The 24485-nt window shown below is 32.1% G+C and overlaps 7 protein-coding genes across 10 annotated transcripts in view; 4 read left to right on the forward strand and 3 right to left on the reverse strand.

The window, feature by feature from the left end:
* The window catches only part of LOC119828934 (protein app1), a 10448-nt gene extending 8262 nt beyond the window's left edge, over nt 1-2186 (reverse strand). Inside the window, exons 1-2 of one of the 2 annotated variants that reach the window (XM_038351255.1) lie at nt 1887-2186; nt 160-1046 (exon numbers count right to left, since the gene is read on the reverse strand). In XM_038351255.1, the coding sequence (XP_038207183.1) occupies nt 160-1046; nt 1887-1905 (906 nt within the window). In that variant the 5' untranslated portion in view covers nt 1906-2186. Of the gene's footprint in view, nt 1-159; nt 1047-1543; nt 1734-1886 lie in introns of those variants that run through there. The other variant, XM_038351256.1, reaches the window with a different exon arrangement.
* A 258-nt stretch (nt 2187-2444) lies between these two features.
* Nucleotides 2445-4892, forward strand: LOC119828907. The gene is made up of 4 exons (XM_038351219.1): nt 2445-2858; nt 2969-3117; nt 3285-3396; nt 4740-4892. Exons 1-4 carry the CDS (start codon nt 2587-2589, stop codon nt 4870-4872), a joined length of 666 nt encoding a protein of 221 aa, XP_038207147.1. The 5' UTR covers nt 2445-2586; the 3' UTR covers nt 4873-4892.
* On the reverse strand, nt 4393-13459 carry LOC119828906 (E3 ubiquitin-protein ligase arkadia-C-like). Its single transcript, XM_038351218.1, has 12 exons — nt 13080-13459; nt 11537-13005; nt 11230-11373; nt 10253-10434; nt 8383-8522; nt 7830-7915; nt 7251-7346; nt 6643-6692; nt 6373-6460; nt 5739-5938; nt 5260-5388; nt 4393-4773 (listed from the first exon to the last, which is right to left on the reverse strand). Exons 1-11 carry the CDS (start codon nt 13201-13203, stop codon nt 5265-5267), a joined length of 2703 nt encoding a protein of 900 aa, XP_038207146.1. The 5' UTR covers nt 13204-13459; the 3' UTR covers nt 4393-4773; nt 5260-5264.
* A 763-nt stretch (nt 13460-14222) lies between these two features.
* Nucleotides 14223-16065, forward strand: LOC119828908 (putative riboflavin kinase). Its single transcript, XM_038351220.1, has 3 exons — nt 14223-14599; nt 14716-14867; nt 15656-16065. Exons 1-3 carry the CDS (start codon nt 14515-14517, stop codon nt 15863-15865), a joined length of 447 nt encoding a protein of 148 aa, XP_038207148.1. The 5' UTR covers nt 14223-14514; the 3' UTR covers nt 15866-16065.
* A 2434-nt stretch (nt 16066-18499) lies between these two features.
* LOC119829042 (40S ribosomal protein S27) lies at nt 18500-20107 on the reverse strand. The gene is made up of 3 exons (XM_038351406.1): nt 20004-20107; nt 19459-19678; nt 18500-18649 (listed from the first exon to the last, which is right to left on the reverse strand). The coding sequence occupies exons 1-3, from the start codon at nt 20007-20009 to the stop codon at nt 18621-18623; spliced, it is 255 nt and encodes an 84-aa protein (XP_038207334.1). The 5' UTR covers nt 20010-20107; the 3' UTR covers nt 18500-18620.
* A 334-nt stretch (nt 20108-20441) lies between these two features.
* On the forward strand, nt 20442-21470 carry LOC119828927 (DNA-directed RNA polymerases I, II, and III subunit RPABC2). Its single transcript, XM_038351243.1, has 2 exons — nt 20442-20791; nt 21167-21470. The coding sequence occupies exons 1-2, from the start codon at nt 20581-20583 to the stop codon at nt 21352-21354; spliced, it is 399 nt and encodes a 132-aa protein (XP_038207171.1). The 5' UTR covers nt 20442-20580; the 3' UTR covers nt 21355-21470.
* A 2757-nt stretch (nt 21471-24227) lies between these two features.
* The window catches only part of LOC119829091 (sarcalumenin), a 10730-nt gene continuing 10472 nt past the window's right edge, over nt 24228-24485 (forward strand). For 2 of the 3 annotated variants that reach the window (XM_038351473.1, XM_038351471.1), the window contains exon 1: nt 24228-24366. The gene's annotated coding sequence lies outside the window, so the exon portion shown is untranslated. Of the gene's footprint in view, nt 24439-24485 lie in introns of all 3 variants that reach the window. The other variant, XM_038351472.1, reaches the window with a different exon arrangement.

A 24485-nucleotide genomic window follows, 5' to 3' on the forward strand; every position in this document is an offset into this window, starting at 1 on the left:
CAAAATCGGTCAAGCCGTTTCGGAGGAGTATGGCAACGAAAACTGTGACACGAGAATTTTATATATTAGATTTTATTGAGAGGACTTACCACTACAAAAAACATAATAGACAAACAATAAAATTAATTATAGTAAAGACATTAAAAACATAATACTTACAATATCTACATTGCCATTAGCAACTTTTTGTATAGGCGTTGTGGTATTTATGTTCATTGAAGTCAATTGGAAATTGGTGCCAAAAGTACTTTTCAATAGAGAAGAATTATCTGGAGGTTTTGGTCGAGCCGGTTTAGCTCTAATTATAGTAGGCCCCTTTAAAGGTGGTATGGAATACTGGCTACTTGTAGTGCTTGATGTTTCAAACAGATCCTTACTTAGCACAGGCTTTTTCATAATAGGAGGTTTAATAACTGGCTGTGGTGAAAAAGGATCTATATTCGAAAAATCTTCAAAAGTGTCTTCTTTACTCATATGCTTTCTTGAAGTGAGGAAGAGATCAAAGTCATCTTCAAAACCACTTTCTGCTTGAGAAGCGTTACCACCACTTATGGCATTTCGATGGTTAGTAGATGTTGTGGCATCAGATCCAAAGCTATCCACACTGATTCCATCACTACTAGATCTAGTAGTAAAAGTTGGTGAGCTTGGGGGTGACGACAGATCTATGAGAGTTGCTGTTTGTATATTTGCACGATCACACTTTGGAAACATTCTACAATTGTCAACTTCACTACTAAATTCTGTAAAGCTAGGTTGATTTGGCCCACTTGGTTGGTTCACTGTGTTCTTATTTTTACGATTTAACAATGAGGTGAGAACTGTAGGTTTACGTATGAAGTGTGATGGTTTAGAAGGCACTTCAAGTTGCTTGGCAACCCTTGGTGGAGGTGGACGAGGTGGTGGCTTTTTTTTCTGTGTATAAATTGGAGTTGGTTCAAAAACCTCTGCTCCAAATGGGTCATCATTCCAATTGGTCACCGGAGAGTATCTATTAACATGAGCACTAGGTGGTACTGGAGCTGGCCGGGATGGACCCTTCATACCTGTGAAAAAATTAATTTCATATTTAGTTACATTACATGCATACAACATAGTGTAAAATCTGCTGGTCATCTATATAGATATGGGGATATATGAACATTTTTTTTTCATTATTCATAGCCAATGTATTCATAGAAATATACCTATTATTTTATAACAAATAAGCTAAAGGCTTGATAAAATGGAAATGTATGAAAGCAAAGAACAAAACTCAGCAAAAAGATTATAACATGATACAAATTTGCATTGTTTAGTTTACATATAAGGATTCAAGAACAATAGAAATATACATTTTCATGAATATGCACAAAAAAAGATAAATGATATTCATAAATTAACACTCATTTCTAGAAAATGAGTTTTAAGCATGAGCTTTATATTTATAGGGCTTCAATAAAGTATGTTTTTCCTTTCAAAACACTTCCTTCTTATCTTTTTAAAATCATAAAGATTAGAAAAGAAATAGCATTTTGAAATTATTTAAATCAAAAATACTCACTGCAACTTTTTTCTATGGTTGAGCCTGGGATATTTGTTCGTAGAAAATACGAAAATAAATTACATAGTACGTTCAAAGCTTTCGACACTACCGAACGCAATAGACGTGCGATATAAAACAACGGATATGGTCAAATATGATAATACATTGATAATATCGAGATCCACCCACAATGACTAAATTAGTTGCACTTTACGCAGTATCATATAGGTGCCAGGTACGGGACAGTACGGCCTTGGAAGAGTTAGTTAAAACAATACTCTAACATTTTTTTATACTAACTTCACCATATTAAGTTATTAGATATTATGGAATAAATTTAAGCAAAAAAATTGTTACATACCATGTTTCAAGAGATCCATCGCACAGAACAGACGTCAGCGAGTAGTTTTGCAACGCAATACAAAAACATCCAACTTCCAAACAATAAACTAACATTAACTATTCCAAGTTTTTATAAATACAACTTTACACATAGTGTTCAAACATTAATATCATAATTATTTAATATGTAACTTAATTGGAGCTTATTATGATATCTAACAGGAAACTATAAGATCGTAAAATTCGCATCAAAAATATTTTACAACGATTCTAAATTTTTGACCTGACACTGACAGACTACCAGAAGAACAAATGGAATTGACAGATTACAGAAAAGTCAAAGGATTAGTTACCTTATTAGTTTTAAATACTGACTGGAAAACCAAAGACAAACATTGTGACATCGACTATACTCTCAACAATTAATACTAAATATTTTAACTCTCAGTTGATTTTCACTTAGCTAAGTGAAAAAATCAAGGTGAGTAAATTAAATTATAGATGAATTGTTAACGCATAGATTATACACTTATATACTGGTACACCAACCCATTACAAGTGACAAATGTCATTTTGACATTTATCACGACAATACAACTAGAGAAATGTAAAAATATGATAACATAATTTCACAATTTTGTGATTAACAATAAACATGGATTAAATTAGATATATGCAATATACCAGTATATCACTTAGCTGTTAATTCTGCAATCGACATGTTTCGAAACAAGTTTCTACACTTACTTAAATCTAATTTGAAAATAAACAGTAGAAAAGTTTCGTGCAAAGCTCGTAGTATTGCACCGGTAACTTTTGCTATTCTAACTACAATAAAATGTGAAGATAAAAAATCAGAAATGAAAGATTTTTTTAATACTGATAGTTTAGAACACGAGTTTTTAATACGACAAGCAACAACTGTTAACGTAAATGCAGCGACTCAACTACTGACTGTAACATTAGTAGCAATTCAAGATACGAGTGAAAGGTTTGTTTCTAATTAATATCACGATTAATTTAAACTCCAGCTTTCTTTAAACTTTTATTTGACAAATTTTGACAAACTTAAGGTAACTAATAATAATACTTTCTTTGAAGGTTAAGGGAAGCATTGTCTGCAGAAATTTGTCTTGTTAAACAAGCTCTAGAATGGGGGGAAGATAGCACACCTGCACAACACTGGGATCAGCTTGTTGCAGTCAGAGGATCTCTATGTGACCTGAATCATAATCTCAGAACACTATTTAGTAAGTTACACATAGTTTTAAGTCATAAGATTTTTAATTACCCTAAGACAACAATTATACCTTATATACAAATTACTTTATTTTATACAAATGCAATTCAGTTTAATATGATATAAAAATAACCACATAGAGTTTGTTAATTGATTCACATTATTTTACATTTAAAGGTTATATGGATTATGCAGAGAAATTAGCCACCGTTGCTGCTGAAATATCCTATTTGTCTGGTAATATAGCTGCTTCAGATGCTATATGTGAAAGAATAGACCATGCTAACAGGTATACAAATGTTAGAGTAGATGAAACAAATTAAAATTACACATTGATTGATTTTAAATTTTTCTATTTTTAGTACAGTAGAAACTCGATAATCAGGCCCTCAGTTATCCGAAATTGCAATTATCTGGACTAGCAACTCTAAGTCGAATGACTGAAAATAGCTCTCAAGTGGTTGAAATAATAAATATAGTTAAAAAATAAGCTTTAATAAAAGAATTAACTAAATTGTTTTCTTCTTCTAAATTGTGATCTTGTCGAAGATAAGTACTGTATTGTCACCGGTCTTTGAGAAGTGTACCAAGTATGAAGTGAATATGTCTGTTTCAGAGTCAAGACGAGTTAAAAAAAATATATATATACATTGTAAAGTATGCAATCTAAGAAAAAATATATGAATATAACATACCTACATGAAATGTTTGAAAATGTGTCTCTTAATAATCAAAATTTTTAATCCCTATTTCCTGCAGTCACAGCATTGTAGGTGCATAGCTGCACCAATGTTGTTACTGTCGTTTTTTCATCATCATCATCATTCCTGCATTTGACAGTTCTTATAAATATTTGAATATCTGCATTATCAATTATGTGGATGGCTAACAACACAATCGAGTTTCTACTGTTGTTATAACTTCTTCCATATTATAGTAAAGAAATTATAGTGACAATATACTAGTACAATAATGTATATCAATACAAGTTTATCTATTTACTATTTACAGACAATTTAAAGTTAAATATACATAGACAATAATACAAGTGAAATATAATGGTAGGCATCAATTTTCCCTGGCAGTCCTTTAAGTTTATTACCCTCTTTATTTTTTAAAGTTAAGCTTCTGCAATAATTTAATTGCATGTATTTTCTTAATTAATAACTGATTTTTCTTGTCCCTCTCAATGATTAATATGATCAAACCCCAAACAAAAAATAAAAGAAAATGTTTATTACAAAAAAGTTTATTAAAGCGTAATACATTTTTTAATAATCAGTAGATATTGTTTATATATTTAATTAATAACATTCAGAACACAATAACAGAACAATTTATACAACTTAAAATATTTTTTTAAGATTGCAAGTCAAAAATCAGATAAATTCATTAATTACTCTTACAATGTAACTTTCATGAAGTGTTAAAAAATTATGTAAGAAAATGTACATTTATAAAATATAGTTTTATTAAAATAAACACAACCTATCTTTAGTCTGATAATGGACTTGCAAGTATAATAACAACAGAAATCATTTCTTTTCATTTCACAATTAATAAAGAATAATTAATTTACATACTATATTGAATAACTTAATTACATTCAGATAAATGAAGTTAATGTTGTAGGTCTTGTAACAACCAGAAGAAGTTAACCCATGAGCTGCAACAAGAGAGTCTGGAGTTACAACAGCAAGCAATTATAAATGCACCACACTTAGAAGACAAATTAAACCCCAAAGATAACTCTGAATTGAAATAAAAAGTAGATAGCTAATTTAATATGTAAATAGAAAAAGGAATTAAAATCTAATGCGAATTTTATTGTTTTATTTTCATCAATATATTGTTTTCTGCAAAATTTCACGATTGAACAAGGAGAGCCGGCTGTTTACTGTAATTATAGTTCATTTTTAAGGTGTTTTATGTTTATTTCATATAAATTATAGTTATATCAATGGAGAAAAGAAATTGTCTCATGTTTATAATTGCTATAGGAAATAAGAGGTTAACTTATAAGGAAGATACTTAAATTTAAAACACCCACATACCAATCGGTTATTTACCTTTGTGAGAATAAGCACAAATTGCAAACATAGTAGTATTACTTATTTTGACGAGATAAAGTTTTAAACATCTAAATACATACCCAAGTTAGAAAGTAGCATCTTTACTCAAATGAGTTTCAATATCGACTCGGCAAATTGGACAATGTTTGTTGGTTCCCAGCCACTGATCAACACATTCCATGTGGAATAAGTGCATACACGGCAAGCGCCTGTAATAACAAAATAAATTTATTTTGAATAGATACTAAAAAACAATAAGAAGTAAAATTATCTCATTCTCATGTTTAATTTGGCCTAATTGACGTTTATTAAACGAACTTCTGTTTCGAATGGGAATATACATGCGTTTTCAACCAAAGTGTTTGTCGTTATTGTTGTCATTTGGCCATTATCTTAAAAATGGTATCCATATAGTATTCTGGAACGGCACCTCATCCCCAACAAAGGGTATGCCCCATTTTGTCGAGAATTATTATTTTATGTATTTTCTTGAATCCTGTATTTTTCTCACCTAGCTGCACGTAGCGTGTGTTAGCAACTAGAGGGAGTAAGCGTTTACCGGCAGTGCGAGTCGACCTCGAAGACGGAGAGGCAAATGGTGCACTTCTCGTCCTGGTGGTGCGGCGCGGGGCGCGCGTACGCGTGCCGGTACGTGTTCCGCTCGATGACCGCGCGCGACGCGCCGCGCGTCGCCCGCCGCGCCTCTGCCGCCTCCGCCACCTGCACCAGCGCGGCCGCCGCCAGCCCCGCGCCGCCGCCCTGCACCCAACGCGCGCATTGTTCACGTAAACGTAACGTAACGTAACGTAAGCATTTTAATAATGCTTCAATGGGTGTACTGATATACTAATTACCAAGAGTGTTAAATACGTAACATCTCAATTTAGAATTAAGATATTGTGTGCTTGTGACTCTTGGTAATTAGTAAAGAGGAAAGTAGGAAGACATTAAAAATAAATAAAAAACATCTTGAGGTGTCAAAGGTACCCGGATCTGCTGATTCTGATCCGGGCTTGCTTTTTTTGAGAGAGAGAGACACACAGAGAAACACGCGCACGCCGCACGTCTTACAACTATAGCAAAAAGTGTCATTACAATTTTTGGTTTTAATTTTTCCGTCCAACCCCCTTTCGCAACAAGCAATATGGAACTTCGTTCCAAACATTATAAAAGATGACGAAATAATAACTCACCACCACTGAAGGTTGGATTGATATGTGTAGGTGCGGCGGATGCATTTGCAGGTAGTGGTGCATATGGTGATGAAGGTGTTGTCCGTCACTGTAACAATTATTCGTTAATCATTAATACTTCGTCGTTGCTTATAAAACATTCATTGAATTTAACACTTTATTTGGTTCCAATGATGTTCAAAGTATTCATTGTAGGTGAATGTACTTAATATTTTTCTTATTCATGCTCATATTATTATTATTCTTTATAATTCATTTAAATGTACATACATCACCAGAGGTGCCGGTTCCATGTCACGTTGCTCTAACTCGTCAGGGAACTAAAAAGCAAAGAACATTATGTACGTCATTTTGGATAATTGTTTTAAGGCAAAATAAAACATATTAAGACAAAGAAGAAACTGGAATACTATATTTTTTCATTTTATTTATTATATTTTCAAATATAGAGTGAGTTTTAACAAACATGTTTACCGTATCTACGTATTAATACTTCAAGCAGAAACTTTACAACAAAAAACAAGTTCATATTATAGTAATGTAGTGCCGAATGACATTTAATAAATAAAAATACATGCCACATCCTTTTACACGAGAAATATAAATATATATATATATTTTTTATATGCCCTACACAAAAACATATTAACGGTCAGATAAAGGCATGCATGCATGTTTCTTTAAAATATTTAACTCTTTAAAAAAAGTGTGTAAATCGCGTGAGGTTAAATTTTATGCTCAAAATATAACTATTAATTCGTAGATATATTTGATGACTGTTTAGCAATACTTTCGAGCGTTACTTTTGTATGACTTGACTTTATTATATCAATATTTCTATGAATTATACATGTAAAATGTAAATAAATGAGACTTACGCCTAACATAGGCGCAGGCCTAGGAACGTAGGAAGGCGGCATCGAAGATATTAACTCCGGGTTCAGATTGCCCATTAAGCTGCGGCGTTGCAACTCCTTGAAAATATACACAATTATTTATTAATGTCACTTAACATAGAGGATAACTGAACACTGTTTAAAACAAAATGAAATATAAATCTTTAAATTATGTTTTAGTGGTTTAGGAATAAGTCAGGACGCATTCTCAAATCCGACAGGGTACTTTGTAGGTATTCTACCTAAACAGTACTTTAACACAATTATTAATATCAATTACGCTTAATTCGTTGAACATTGATACAATTTTTTTTTTTAATTTCTCAAATTCTGGTTTTACAATGCAAATGAAATAATCACTCGTAAGCCACTTATCATATAAATAATATGATCAAGAAAACGAGTACTGGTATACACTATAAATCACACTAATGTTATAAATGTAAAAATTTGTTTGTTTGGATGTTTGTCCGTCATTCATGCTGAAACTACTGAACGGCTGAATGCTCCCTTGGGATAAAATAGTAGTATAGCAAAAAATTATAACAATAATCGACTCACAAGTGTATGCTGTTGGCGATGCCAGAGTCTCGCGTGGACCAAATATGGCGGCGCAGTGGGTATCGCCTCGCAGCGACGGTCACTTACTGGAATAAAAGTTATATAGTACTATGTTTTTCTCAGACGCATAATAGTCAATATTTACTTAGGAAGCTTATTATGTTCCTTTTAGCGAAGAAATTTTCAAAATCGGCAAGGGTTAGTAATTGAATTGATCTATTACAAACAAACAAAATAACCAAACCTATGTCCTAGGTAATATTCATGTAGATGGTATTGCAGGGCTATAGTGCTTTCATATTTAAATTAACTTATTTGGCTTTCTACATACAAGTGATGCCTGACATTAACTGAGAAGTTGTAAACAATAAGTAGGTATTATATTATTTCTCTATATACCCGGGGTTGTCTGGAAGAAATCGCTCCAAAGCGATAAGACCGCTTATTGTACTTAGTTTTAAGCTTTTACTCCTGTTTGTTATTTATTTTCTCTCCCTTTAAATAAGTGCAAAAAAAAAAAAAATAAATAGATAAGTCGCAGATGTATACTCACGGTGCGCGAGCGGCGGCACCATGTGCTGCGTGTGCGCGGCGTGCGGGTGGTGCGCCGAGTGCGCGGGGTGCGCGTGCGCGTGCGCGTGGTGCGGCTGCGGCGCGCAGCAGCACCCGCGGCACGGCATCATGCAGCGCACCCTGGGCATTTGTCAATTATATAACTAATAGTTTTGTCTTTATCCCGGTTTAATAAGTCATAGTGTAAAATAATTATTATTTACAACTATTTTTCATGAAGAGATGATAATGAAAAATGACCAATGTTTGTAGTGAAGATTAAAAAATTGTTTTGAAATTTACAACTATTTTTCATGAAGAGATGATAATGAAAAATGATCAATGTTTGTAGTGAAGATTAAAAAATTGTTTTGAAGTTTAAAATATATAATGCTTTTAAGTTATGTTGCTATTTTTCAGTTGGTTGCCTGGTACAGTTCACTTCCCTTGTGTGCTGTACCTTCCTATTTGTTTAAATATAAGTTTTGTTTTGTTTTTGTATTTTGTTGGCAGCACAATAAAATGTTTAAATAAATAAATAAATAATGCTCTTGAAGTTGTAATAAATCGAGCTTCTTTATGGTCAGAAATGTTTTTTGAAATATGTAAAATTGATAATAAAAAAATACTCACAACATTATATCACAAAATATATCAATATTATAATTCAAACCAATATAAAACATTTTTCTTTCAAAATTGACTCTTAATTTAAACTCTATTAAACACCCATCACATTTTCACATAAATACGCAAAAATTATTTAAATTTATCAATAAATTCACATTATTCCTGTGAATACTTTAATCTTAATGTTACATACCATAGCAATCAACATTATTCTCGGTGAATTAGTTTAATGTGCGAGTGGTGGCCACATAAACCATGCATAATTAAACACTAACAACAATGTTATTTATTAAAAGCTTAATATACTTCTGGTAGTAACAGTTTATTAAAAATTATTCATGTTTTTTTTTCAATAGAAAACAGTATCCTAAAACTTTTATCAACATTTAATCTCGTTTCTGTTATTTATTAACACTTGTGAGTAAACCTTGACTACTGATATTTTTTTGTATATCAAAACAATTCACAAAGTAAAAATATAATTCCCACAGAGCTTCAATGGTTCTAAGGAGAATCTACCCCGATATAAAAACAGGAGATGCAGTGAATGCAAGGAAAAAAAGAATGGAGCAGTGTTATAATAATAATAGTGAGATACAGAGTATTAATGTGAAGTGTTCTCTTAAAATAGTACAATAATCTGCATTACCACTATAATCATAATGTGAACACAAAAACATGAAATAATCATATCTGAATGAAGATACCATTTTTTTTCATATAATACAATATATATTGTCTTATTTAAAATTAAAAAAATAAACAAATAAAATCCATCCATTATACAATTTTGACAGCTATCTATCTATTAGAATTAAAACACAGAAATGCAGACGCCGGGTCTCCGAAGCTAAGATACGATCGCAATGCTAATGTGTATTCTTTGCCGATGATTTAATTTTAATACGTAATGAAAAGTTATTAAGAAATAATACATATATTTTTTTTGTAATAATGGGAAAGTATGTATAAGTATCCCTAATATTATAACAAAATATATTACGCAATAATAAAACGTACAATAAGTAAAAATAAGTGTACCCATTTATTTTATTTTTATGATAGAGGAGGTGAGCATATAATTATATAGCACCAAGACCATAATTATTCACATTGTAACAAAAAAATCAGTATCTACTCAGCATTCTGTGGTTTTACTTAACTTAGCCTTTAAAAGCAGTGAAAGTAGCATGCTAGTAAAAAGGTTAAAAAAATATGAATAATATGTATTGTTTACACACCTTGTCCTAACCAAGTGCGCGTGGCACGGCACGGGCGCGGTGTGGCACAGCGGCGGGTCGCGGTGCGGCACCGACTCGAACAGCGGCCGCGGCGAGCGCACCGACCCCACCGTGGCCGTCGTGCTGCTGTCGTCCTGGCTCTCGCTGCGGTTCGGCGAGCTGGTCAGGTCGATTACTTCCCGCTGAGAACAGGGTTTTTTTTTTATTTATTTATTAGTCAAACAAACAGGTAAAAATTTGGGGTAATAGTATTAATTTTTAACAAAAAACAGAATCACCTTCAAATTGTGAGAACTATGCCTAATTTAAATGGCATCGTTTTTGCCATGATCGCCATGATGACGAGGCATCAGCTTTCAAATAAATAAAGAGTCATAAAATTCGGTTCACCCAGTAAAACATTATAAAATATAACAAGCAAAAAAATGGTGGAATTGAGAACTTAATCCTTTATAGTTGGTTAAAATTTTGGGTAGTTATGATACCTGTGGTCAGAAAACTGGATCGCAACATAATATTGAGCTACATCCTCTGACATTAATAACTATAAAAAACTTCATTGTAAAACAAGAATAAATGGCATTATTTAATGTATATAGTCAATTTGCGACTACAGATCATTGAGAATTGTTTTTTCTATTGATCTGTATCACAAAGAATGGCTCGTTGATATACATTTCATTAAAACCAATGGCTGAAATTCTTTGTAAAGATTATGAATAAGGCGAAATAATAGCAAAACATGATTGTAACTATAATAAACATTTGTAAATAGAATATTATTTGACTTTAAATTATTATAAACGTAAAATAAAATTGAAATGTGTTTATTTCTATTCAACTGTAAACACACAAAAATATCAGTTCAAGTCGTTCACAAAATTGTAGCTCATGATCATCAGGCAACAAATCCAATAACTAACTGTAGAACAAACTTAAGCAATAAATTATCTATAATGTATTAAAAAAGCTCTTACATCTCTTTGTTCTTCCCCCAATACTTGAACATCATCATCTGAACTGGAGTCTGAGACCCAATCAAGTTGCAAGTCAGGTGCAGACAGAACTCCCGTAGCATTGCCTCCGGGCGCATTTCGTGCCCCAGAAGATTCTTGCCGCTCCTGAAGTATTGAATAAAATATGAGAGGTTAGATGGTTAACAATTAAATTAAATTAAAATGAATTAACATGCATCCTTAAATACTGATATACGAAAATGGAATAAATTTATGTTTAAATGATCAGGGAATAATGTAACCACTATGGATTGAAAAAAAAACTGACCTGATTCCCAATGGTAGCTGTAGAGCTCACAGTCTGTGCTGCACTTCTGCCTGAACTAGTTCCAGGCTGTGGTGAATTTTCCTTCACTCTCCTGTCTCCACCACCATCAACACAGCACTGATTCTCATGGGCCTCAGTTTTTACAGTAATATTACTATCATTCACTCTCTCACTGTCTCTATTTGGTTCAACTTTCACAATGGGATGTTCAACACTTTCTCTTTTTATATTAGCTACACTTGATGATGAACCAGCACCCATATTTTGAACAGATGTAGCTTCTACTTTAATATTCACTGGCTGGATCCCAGGCTCCTCTTTAACACTTGATGTACCAGGAGCAGAGTTGTTGTGAGGAAACTGAAAATTTCTATGATGATGATGGTGATGGTGGTGGTGATGATGATGAGATCCATTGTGGAAATTAAAATAATTAGGATTTGACCCACTTATTGTTCTTGTAGGTTGAGAATTTGTATACTTGTGACTACATGTACAATTATGGTTAGTGCTAGATGCTACAGGGGGCTCCTGCTTTATTTGAGTGTAAACATTGTGACAGTTGTGTTGGGAGCCTGTTGTTTGTTGCTGATTAGGCCTTCTTCTTGTCGTATTTTCTGGTCTGATAGGTTCTGTACTTGTTGTTGTAGTCTCAGAACTCTCAGCTGGCTCTCTTTTTATATCCACCCGTGAACTAGTAGCCCGACTACAGCCAGCAATTTGCAATGCATCATTGTTACTTTGCTTAGGACCGACACCACTTTCACACTGTTTCTTTCTTGGTACGGACATTGTTTCTTCTTCCTCAGAACTCACTTCAATTAAATTAGAATTCACTTCATTTTCTTTCGATTGTCGTCGTCTAGGCGAGATGTTTAACTTTCTGCTCGGTCTTTCCAAGTGATTATAATGAGAATGTTCTTGTCTATTATCAGGGATATTGTTATACATGTTGCTCATTACCGGTTGCAAATGCTCATATCGCACATGTGGAATGCTGGTATCTGGCACTTGTGGTGCATTTGATGCAACTGTGTAATTTAAAGGTAATATTGTGCTGTTTGTATATGGTGCAACTACATACTCTCCTGTTGGTGGTACACTAGGATAATGCATATAAGTAGGGTAATAATATCCATTTTCATGAGTCAGTGGTTTGGGCCTATATCTTATTGATTGAGTGTGATTGTTGCTCTCAGGATTCTCTCCTGCATAATCAAAAGTGCTAGAACTATCTGGGAGTGGTTGATATTCTTGTGGCACCGGTGTTCTAGATGACACTGGGTATGACATTGCAGCATTTACTTCATAAGGTTGGCTCACAGATGTAGAATTTGCACAGCTTGTTGATATCAACTTGCGTTTATTGAAGTTAGACGTGTTTTGTTCAGTAACACTATCAGATGAAGCAGGTAATACTTCTACATCATCATCACTTTCAGCAAACAATGTCTCACATTCCATTTCGTCTGAAATAATTAAAACGTTAAATGAAAATATGTTTGCACTTTGGTTTGACATAAGTGTACATTATTCGAATTACCATTTCGATGTGTATTATCCGATGCTTCTGATGTATTGACGGTATCCAGAATGGCTGCCAGCGAAGAAGGGCCAGGAATATCCCATGCAGAGATTGGTTCACCTTCGATTCTTTTTTCACTCATGTTTCCACTAATTTTAGGTCATACTGTTCAAAATTATTTTAAATAATAAACTAAATGTTTGTCAATAACACATTTATAAATTATTCACGTATATTCTACATTTCTGTTACAACACCTAAAAGGTTATTGTTTTTTGATCAATATTTTGTTAAAAACATTTGTATTTACTTCACTAAAGGCAAATAATGAGGGAAAATAAATATAGTGCGACATCACGACAAAATAAAATTTATCTTTTTGTCAGGAATAATTACAGACTACAGAGTACAGATATAGATAAGTAAAAGTATACATTAGCTATTTTTATTCTGCAGATTGGATATATATTCTGTGAGATTAGTAAATTAAATTAATACTTTTTTTTAAACTAAACTTCAGCAAGCTGATTTCTAATTGAAATAAAGTAGGTAGCTTTTCAAAGAAACCGACTTCAAAAAGGAGGAAGTTCTGAAGTTGATTGGCACTTTTCAATTCATATACTAGTGATTCGTGAAACATCCGTTCACATAAACTATCAAACGCACAAAGTGGTTAGTGATACTATACTACTCTTTGCACAAAGTTTAAATAATTGTTAAGATTCCCGTTAATATCCGCTTTATTTATTCAATTTATTAATTCTGTAATCCCCTTAAAATCTCATTCAAATGAGACATAAGAAATTGTTAAAAATTACAATATTAACTAATTAATTCAAAGTTCAAATATACTAACTAAAATATCTTTTAACATTTCATTTAGTGGTTTAAAACAATGTTAATACAAATTCAATCATTCGGTTTGTTTGTCAAATTATTGTTCAGGGAACACAGTAATTGAATAAAGATTTTTTTTACACAATCAACATATTTCTGAGCAATGGTATGCAGGCATATGTGCGTTAGGCCCTCTGCAGTAACATGGTTGGCCATGAGTAGACTGTACAAGAGTTTTGTAAATTTGACGTCTGCCAGGCGGCTCTATAAAATTTATCTCTATCTATAATCTATGAATTTGAATTCGGATTGACATTTTTGACAACTCTAAAATTGAATTCACGATTTAGTAATACTAGTACTCCGTAATGAATTTGTACTGTATTTAGACCTAATTGTCGATTGAAAATTACAATGATAAGTCCTGATAAAGTTATCTAAAGTTATTTGAAGCTCGTTACTCGTTTTATCGTTAGTTTGCTTAAGTTGTGGATAAAAAAGAGATGTGATAACTAATAAAAGCCTAAAGTATTAAATGAAAACGAAACAAATACGTTCTCGAATCTTTATGACACTTAATTGATTATAACTGTGAAGGCCAATTTTTACTTAAGCAATGTTCTCATATTTGCCTTTATTTTTAAAAGGAGAAGTTGTTAAAGGCTTCGGAAGAGGATCAAAGGATTTGGGGTGCCCTACAGGTACAACTTTTAAAAAACTTGTCTTAAATATTATTGGGTTTTTACTAGCCTAAAATTAATAAATGGGTTATTGGTATAGGGTAAAATGTATTGAAAAATTTATTTTTCTTTCGTAGCTAATTATGCCCGTGAGGTGACACAATCTTTACCTGATAATTTAAAACCAGGAGTGTACTATGGATGGGCTCAGGTAGACCAACAAGATGTACACAAAATGGTAGTTAATATTGGTTGGTGCCCATTTTACCAGAACAAAGAAATGTCTGTTGTAAGTATAGAGCATTTGATAAATATAAAGATTAATGAATATCATAAAATTATATACTTTTTTATATTGATAATTCATGGTTTATCATAGTAGTAATATTAAATGAATTAATTTAGAACAAGATAATTCAGGTACTTATAGTTATGGATGACTGTAATATTACTCATATTGTAATTATCTCTGAATGATAGTACATATATGCTCTAATATGATAGTGCATATATTTGTACAAGTTATAATCCACTTATCTAGACACTATAACATCTTGTATGAGTATTGTAAACATGAACCAATTAGAATAAAATTATTTGATCAAATGTGTAAATAGTATGAATACTAAATTTGTATTTCATATAAAAGTACAACTTTGATATATTGTAAATAGTTACATAGCTATGATTATATAATTTTATTTGGAATTTAGGATTATTCATGACTATCTTTTTTATAGTTTTACTTTTACTTCAATAATATATTACTGTGCGTAATTTAAAACAAGTTTATCTCTAATTGTATCTTCAAGCTTTACTTTATGATGTTAATAAAATTGGGAATGATTTGTAATGAAAACATTAAAAACAAAAAAAAAAATGCTCAATATTTTGGAATTTGTTATACACATGATGCTCAGAAATTTAAACATTATTTAATCTTATTTCTACTGAGCTTGATGAAGTTGTTCAAACTATTTACAATTGTTATCAGTGTAGTGTCTCGTATCAAAATAAGTGTCTATTAAGTGAGCAAAGATTCAAAGATGTTTGAAATAATATTTACTTTACTTTCAGGAAACACATATTATGCATCAATTTGAAAATGATTTCTATGGATCTATGTTAAAAATTTGCATAGCTGGATATTTAAGACCAGAAATGAATTTCAATTCACTAGATGAATTAATAACTGCCATCAAACAAGACATAAACAATGCTAGCAATGAATTGGATTTACCAGATTCAATTATGTTGAAGAACAATAATTTTTTCACTTGTGATTAATTTATATAAAGTCATTCACACAGACAATTTATGCGAATTATTACTTGTAAGTAAATAGATATTCTTAAAGAGTAGATAGAATGTTATTGATATTGTTAATTAATAGTTAAATGGTGCAATTTTTCAATGAATTCCATATTGTTATTATATTTTTATAAAGCTATATTATGTTGACAAATAAAGATTCTATATTGTTATAACTCTTCTTTTTTAATACTCATTATTTTATAATCATCATCAAATCAACATAAGAATCCTCTTCAATTATGTTTATTTCTTTAAAAAAAATATAATTTAGAAATTAGACTGAATGTCTTCCTGTGTACATGCTTGCTGTAAAGTGTTTAAAACGGCGGGTAAATAATATAATGAATAAATCGCGTTTAAAATCCGTTAAAAAGTCTTTAATTTCTAAATGTAAAATACTCGCGTAAAATCAAACTCTAGAAACTACTAAAAATATAATGTTCACATAAGCAAATAAACTATAATACCTACTGGATCATCTTTCTAGTTCTTGATAAAAATAATGCTCTTGAATAATATAGAAAATAAGATAATTTGTGAATTAAAAGTAATTTCGGAAAGTACTTAATTTATATTTCAGATCATTGGAAGTATATTTACTTATACCATAGTTTCCTTATTATAATACCTAATAATGTTTATGTTATTATTATTATTATGTCAATCTTTCCGTAGACCAATTAAACAGGCTCGAGCGTCTCCAAAACCTCTGTATTCGATTCATATTTGGTCTACGGAAATACGACCACGTCTTTGAGTTTCGTTTTCAGCTTAAGTGGCTACGTGTTACAACTTTTATATTAGATCTCTTGTTTAACCCCAGAACACCAAAATATCTCAAAAATAATTTCGTGTACAGGGGTGATAACGGAGATTCTGTTCGCTCTTCTGAGATGCTCCGACTGAGAATGCCAGCTCATCATACAAGCTTCTTCGATAGTTCCTTCACCGTTCGATCGATTAAGCTATGGAACGCATTGCAGGATCTAATTAAGAAGGCTCAATCTTTAAATGTTTTTAAAACGATGCTTCATAATTATTATTTTTCCTGCCGTTCTTAGTTCAATGTACGTATATTTATTACATTTTACTTTATTTTTATATATGTAGCTATTTACAGTTGTGTATACCTACTGTGTTGAAATTTATATTAGAACTATTATTTATTTTTCTCATTTTATATATTTATACTCTTCCCTACTCCTATCCTCTATTTTAACTTCTCTCAGTGCAACCGGATGTTTGGAAGAAATCGCTATTTAGCGATGAGACCGCCATTTGTGATAATAATGATCCCTAAGTTAAGTCTTAATGTGTTATTATTTCAAAACAATAAAGCATAAATAAATAAATAAATAATCAGCAATGACACCTTACATTAAAAATTCATCAATTCAAGAATTAGTTTAAGAAACAAAAACCCTTTTAAATTGAGTATAGAGTGGAATAAAGGTATGTTAATTGTTCACATAAGAAGTCTGGACTATAGAATAGTTAGTTATTGTGGGAGTTGAGCATGTTTCGGCACGAATTGGACCAGCTCGCACCGGGGAAGTACCACACCCCCACAGAAAACCAATAGCTTGCTATTGTGTTTCGTACGGTGATTGGGGGAGCCGGAGGGCTATTTCCTTCTCCTCACCCTTCCCAGTCATCGATCCTATCTTTATCCAGGCAGCGCATTCTCATTCATAAAAAAAGAAAAATGATGTAGGTCAATCTTACTCTAAGTGCCTTGTAACGCTCTCTTGTGGACGCGGAAGGAATTAAAGAGGCACGCGTGATGCGGTAAGAAGTTTAGAAAAAAGGCAAAAAGGGAATCCTACTTCCTTCCTAGTAATACTAATATACTAATCCTACTTAATATCCTGCTAATATTACAATATACTAGCTCTACTCTATTAAATAATATACTAGCTGCGCCCCGCGGCTTCACCCGCCTAAGTCCGTATCCCGTAGGAATATCGGGATAAAAAGTTTCCCATATGTTATTCCAGTTGTCCAGCTGTCTATGTACCAAATTTCATTGCAATGGGTTCAGTAGTTTTTGCGTGAAAGAGCAACAAACACACACACACACACATCCTTACAAACTTACTTTCGCATTTATAGTATTATAGTAGGATTCTAAATAAACAAATTTCCCTAAGATTTTTCCACTCCATTCACAAAAAAGTTACGTGGTCAGTTTCAAACATTTTGGATTTTTTTTTAATTTTATAACATCTTCACACCCTAACTAGAGACAGATGAAATCCTTAAAACATTTGCCCAGGAAGTGAAAGCATGGAAAGTTGTGAATAAGCTTCAAATACCTGAATTAAGAATTATTACCTAGGGTGAAAATGTAAATTACAGAATTTTTGTTCTTCAAGTTTTTTAATTAATGGAAAATGTATATACGTAATATATCCTTGTAAGGTACTATGGTATTTAGGGAGCCTATAGATTAAAGGTTTATTTTCAAGTGAAAATGGTACTTCTGTACATTTTTTACCTGTATCTCAGGAGGAATAAAAATAGGATCACTTCTCTTCTGTATGGCATAAACTAAAAATCTTGAAGTATTTACTAAATCTTATGGGTGCTGTTTAAAATGATAACCACATTTACCCTTTGAAAAAGCCTTTATTTATAATGCTTTAACAAATCGGATGAATAAGAAAAATATTCATACAATTGGAAATAAAAATGCAAATCTTAAATTAGGGCTCTCTCTCCAGGCGGCTTAATGTTGTTTTCTCCTAAATGAACATCCTGGAAAATAAAAATTTAGTATTAAAAATCCATGTGAACATTATTATTATAATTGTTACATAAACAATATAAAAAAATATGCATACATCATTTTCTATAATTTCAATAAATAATAAATGTGTCTCTTCACGACGCAAGTATTTAAAATTGCTGGTTGATATTTTGTGACTTTATAAATCTAGTGATATAGTGAATGTTGCCTAAAATAGTTTTCAAACGAACCTGGGCAACAATTAATCACTCCCAAAAAATAAATTAAAAGTATCTTTTCATATAATACTAAATACTTAATCTTTGAATATTTCAACAAACCCAAGAAGAAGAAATAACAACAATTTGTATTTTAATAAAATATTAGTCTGGAAAGGAATATTAATTCGTAAATATAATAAAAAGTGCATATATAATTATATTTATTTACAGTACATTATTGAGGAAGCAAAGCATCTTTCTTGTCAGGCTCATTTAAAAGTAGCATAAATGATGAGTAACATATTATTATGAAATAGAACATGTTGTGAAATTGCAATATTTTTGTGTAACAATTTCATAACAACAAGCAACAACTAGAACATACAATAAATGACCCCTATTTCAGTTATGAAATAAATGATTAACAATTATTAAGCTCAACAAATAAAATTGTACTTATTTCAATTTATATGTTAGAAATATTATATACACAATTATATCTCAACCAATTATACTTTTGTATTGCATTTCTCTTATTGCAATTATAATAATAGATAATAATTTTTCTACTTTTTAAGAAAAGTATTATTTGGAAATAAAATTATGATAATTTATACCTTCAGTAAGTCTAGCACGACCTCCTGTTGGTTGGCAGAGGATCGTTGAGCATCCTGCACATACGACTACCCTCTGAGCGTGACTGAATACGGTTGTGATTTTATAACATCCTGGGCATTTCACATCCATGAAATATGAGTTAGGATGTGGCACAAGCCTTTTGAGCTTGTGCTTCCTCCTCTCAGATGCAGGCGATGGATGCAATAAGTCAATTGCGAGCTGAAATATCAAACACTTAGGTTAGTTTTTCGTATGTCACAAAAACAATATTTGACTTTAAGGAAAGTGTAATTAAAGTATAAGATTGCATATATTTGAACATATTCAACACAATCACTGCAGTTTTTACAAAAACTTCCAATATCGTATCAGGTATTTGAAACGTCAAAGAGTGCCATGTGTTTATCTTGATTTGAACGCACTAGAGCTGCGGATCACTAACAACTTTACAAACTACATGCAAAACAGCAATTACACAACTCAAATATCACTAATGAACCAAATGCATTACAATTTTTCTTTCTGAATGTGGAAAAATACACACCGGCATGGTTTCAGCTTCGATGCAGAACCAGAAAAGGGAAACTACATGTGTGACAAAGACAACCTAGAAATTAGTGTATTATCTATGTTCACAAGAAAACTAGGGCTGCCATTTTATTTTAATTGCATTTATATTAAAATTTATATTGAAAATGAAAGTGTACTAAGAATATGTGTAAATCATAATTGTAACTAAATATATAATAGCAAAGGCATATCTTCTATTAAACGTTATGTATTTAATACACGTGCCTAATTAATAAATTTATAATACTGTATACCTTAGCAATGTTTATTTATGTTAATATTTATGATACTCGTGCTGAGGTTTTAATTATTATTCTGTACATCGAACAACCTGTGTTCACTAACAGAACTATTAGTAGCATAGATCATATTTATAGTAGCCTTGTAATATCTTAAAAAAAATTTAATTGTCTTTGAAAAACGTCAATGTCAATTTAAAATAGCATGTTTTGCTCTTAGTAGTTTGCTACTTGACTTGTGTTTACTGCTATTAAATTTAGCGCGTTGCTATAAAACAGCGTGAATTCATTCCTTTATTAATCTGAGTAGTAATGGCTGATGAAGAATATGATGGTGAGGACGGTGGTGGAGATTACGATGATATGGTAGAAGAAGATACCAATATAGAAGAGACCGAGGAACAAGAAGAAGACGGTTACAATGTCCAGTGCCTTGCTCCTGGCCAGGCCGGTGGAGGAGTAGAAAAATCAAAAAGGATAACAACTAGATATATGACAAAATATGAACGAGCAAGAGTACTAGGTATTATGAATTACCAATTTACAATGTGTTACTATGTTATATTTTTACAAGTAGCATTATGTTTTTTTTTATGTATTAGTTGTTAAGTGAGCTGGTGGTTTGTCTGATGGTAAGCAATCATCACCTCTGGCTCCTCCATTCGCCATGAAACATAGTAATTCGCCGATGAAACAGTAATTTGCTGCTATTTTTTGTCATTTTCTATGGGGGTGTGGTGCCTAAGCATGCTTTATTGGAACATTTTCTAAATATGCTATTAAAATAGAAGTTACTAGGGACTATTTGAATCTTAATAAGGATTAGCAAAAAGTCAATATTATTTTATTTTATTTACATTTCTCTTATATTCTCTATACATCTCTCATGTGTTTTCAGGTACCAGAGCCTTACAAATAGCAATGTGTGCTCCAGTGATGGTTGAATTAGAAGGTGAAACTGATCCTCTCCAAATTGCCATGAAAGAACTGAAACAAAGAAAAATTCCCATCATCATCCGAAGATACCTTCCCGATCATTCCTATGAAGATTGGAGCATAGATGAGCTAATTATAATTGACCATTAAGAAATATAGCATTTTTGATTACAAATTTTTTAAGTACTTATATTATAAGATGAATAATTTTAAGATTTATAAGCTGATGAGTGGTTGTTGAAGTATGAATAGATTTTAAACAATCATTATAAGTAGTTTTATTCTTACTATGATTTATATGCACCAATATTTTCAATTTGACCTATAGTAGTTGAAGTCCAATGTTTGGCTGGGCTAATCTTATTTGACTTCAAAATAAGAGAGGCATATCTATTAAACTATTTTTAATTTAAGCTTTCCCTACTTGTCTGTCTTTGGCAAAGTAGTTAACATGTGACTATAGCACTAGGGAGTCATGGGTTCCATGCCTGGTGGGGAAAAAAGGCCCTGTGTAGCAAAACACAGAAGACTGATCACCCACTTGTACAAAAAATCAATTGTCATATGGCCTTGTGGGGAAAAGAGGAGACACAGGATTACATTCTATTTCCATTGTTCAAGAGCTCAGTAATATTACATTGTTTTGCTATGAATAATTTTTTTTTTGTGAATTAAGGTACAACTTTCTTGGAATTTTGAATGGCAGATTGCATTTCCATTTTTAACCAAATTCAACAAAAGGAGGAAATTCTCAATTTGACTACTTTTTATGGGTTACCTCAAAACTTTCGACTAGGTGGACCAATATTAATGATTAATTATTTATTTGAAAGTTGGTGCTTCTTGCTGATCTCAATTTTTGATATAGTTTAGACTTTAGACAACTTGAAGGTGGATTAGTTTTTTATTGAAAATAGTAATGTTTTCTTTTATTTGGTTTTTTTAATACGAAGTTGTATCGGAAATTCAAAATGAAAAGTTATTATTGTTGTTTATAATTACCACACACCATAACTAGCTATGCTAGCTTTTTGCCCGCGGCTTTGCACGCGTTAAGTTCGAAGTAGTTTAATAGATGTTTTTATATATATAAACCTTCCTCTTGAATCACTCTATCTATTAAAAAAAAAACTACCAAAATCCGTTGCGTAGTTTTAAAGTGTTAAGCATACACAGAAAACGACTTTGTTTTATACTATGTAGTGTTGATTAATTCGTTTGCATTGATACCTATGATGTTACAAAATGGTGCAGAATCGATACTCTTCTTTGTAAGTCGCATAGAATATCTACGCCCAAACCGTTGTACGCATTTTGATGGATTTTTGTTAAAAGACAGAAGTGACTCAACAGGATGTGATGAGAAAAATCTATCTATATCTATACTAATATTATATAGCTGAAGAGTTTGTTTGTTCGAACGCACAAATCTTAGAAACTATTGGTCCGATTTGAAAAATTATTTCAGTGATAGATTGCCCATTTATTAAGGAAGGCTATAGGCTATATATATACCACGGGCGAAGCAGCGGGCAACAGCTAGTACATCTATGAAAGTAATGGATTAAAATAACAACCACGCATTAGACATTCTCGTAGGTTTTGTAAGATAGGATACCTATGTGGTACGCGAATTGCCCATTGAATTGCCGAATCTTCACAAAATATACAGGGGCAGGAAAGGGGTTGGTTACGGCTAGTGCATGTTTCATTAATACCAATAAAATGGAACGCTGTGTGTAAGCGATAGGCGTATCTCTCCTAACATGCCTCCCTAATCACCCTAACTCCCTTTGAACAAAATAGAAATTTAGGATCCCTGATTCGCCTCTTCTGTTTTACCACTTTTTCGTTCTGACTAAAGTGTGTACTTATCCCAATTTACACATTGTAAGCTTAACCACTGACGGACAGACTTTAACTTATTATATATTATATTAATATTTTTTTCTACGTTTGATTTATCAGTTATACAGTATCGAGTTTTGTAGCAAGGTTCCTTTAGTTTCAGAAATGATTATTAATATGTAATTGGTAGTCCGTTTCTAGACTAGGTTATATTTTAAGGATTTTAATAAATTTTACATTAATTTATAAATATAATAGACAGTTCGTCTAAGTTCCTATTGAACAAAATACCACTTCAGGTAATTTGTGGAGCAACAGTAAAATTAAGGTAAACATTTTCTTTAATGTGAAGTATATATTATAGAGATCAGCAACAACTTACATATAAGGCGGCTGACCGAGACACGAGAGTGCAGTAATTTCAGGTATGCCAGTTTGAAATATTTAAACGTATGGCCGAGGTTGACCCGTGCCAACTGATATTGTACTCCGACGGCCAATATTAATCACAGCCGATCATCGGTCAGTTTTCATTATAGTACTTAATCTTCAGTAATCTTTTGGCTTCCTACCGATTTTATAGGGCATTAAATACTTGTTCAAAATTATGTCAGGAGCATGTCGAGAAAATGTTTACTTAATTGATCTAGTTATAGATGTGAATATATACCCAACTAGATATTTGTGTTAACATTGACAAACAGAAATCTATATAGATTTTAACTCTTTCTATTGTCGATTAACGAGAGCTACAAATAAATATCTATATTTTGTCGAATATTATTCGTATTCATTGTGCATGTGTATTTCATAAATAATGCTTAATATTAAATTACTTGAACCTGTCGAGTTATAAAATTGATATTGTATACCTAACTAAGTAGGTATGAGGTCTTCCACAATGAGCTTCGACTGCGTATACATGGGTGTTCATAAAACTTTTAGCGCTCATTAACCTAGCTTGGGTAAAGTGTAAAATTATAATTTTACTTTTTTGTGAGTGGACATAAGGCTTTCTACTTCTAATATTTGAGTATGACTGATGATGATCCTTATTACGGATAAAATATGGAACCAATTAGACACCTAAATAAAGAGTTTTATGGATTATTTTATCTCAAGTAGGTATGGCTTCTTGTATTAAATTTTGAGTTAGAAGAGAATTTTACGTGAATGTCCCTGTGTCGGACGTGTGCGTCCCGCTACCCGCTTGCGCTTGGCACGAGTTCCTATGAAGCTTTCTGCGCGGGGAGCCGGCTGCTCTTGCGCCAGTACCCATTCGACCAGCGATGCTGTGCTGTCTCCGGAAATAGAGTACGTCCGACGTAACTGAGTGCACACACGCGATTTGCTCGACGTTACCGACATGACGGCCATTTAATTGCGGTTGATAATAAAGCGATCATTTAACAATCAATCATAACACTTTTGCA

This window comes from Zerene cesonia, chromosome 9 (genome assembly GCF_012273895.1).
Source record: "Zerene cesonia ecotype Mississippi chromosome 9, Zerene_cesonia_1.1, whole genome shotgun sequence".
Classification (NCBI taxonomy): Eukaryota; Metazoa; Arthropoda; class Insecta; order Lepidoptera; family Pieridae; genus Zerene; species Zerene cesonia.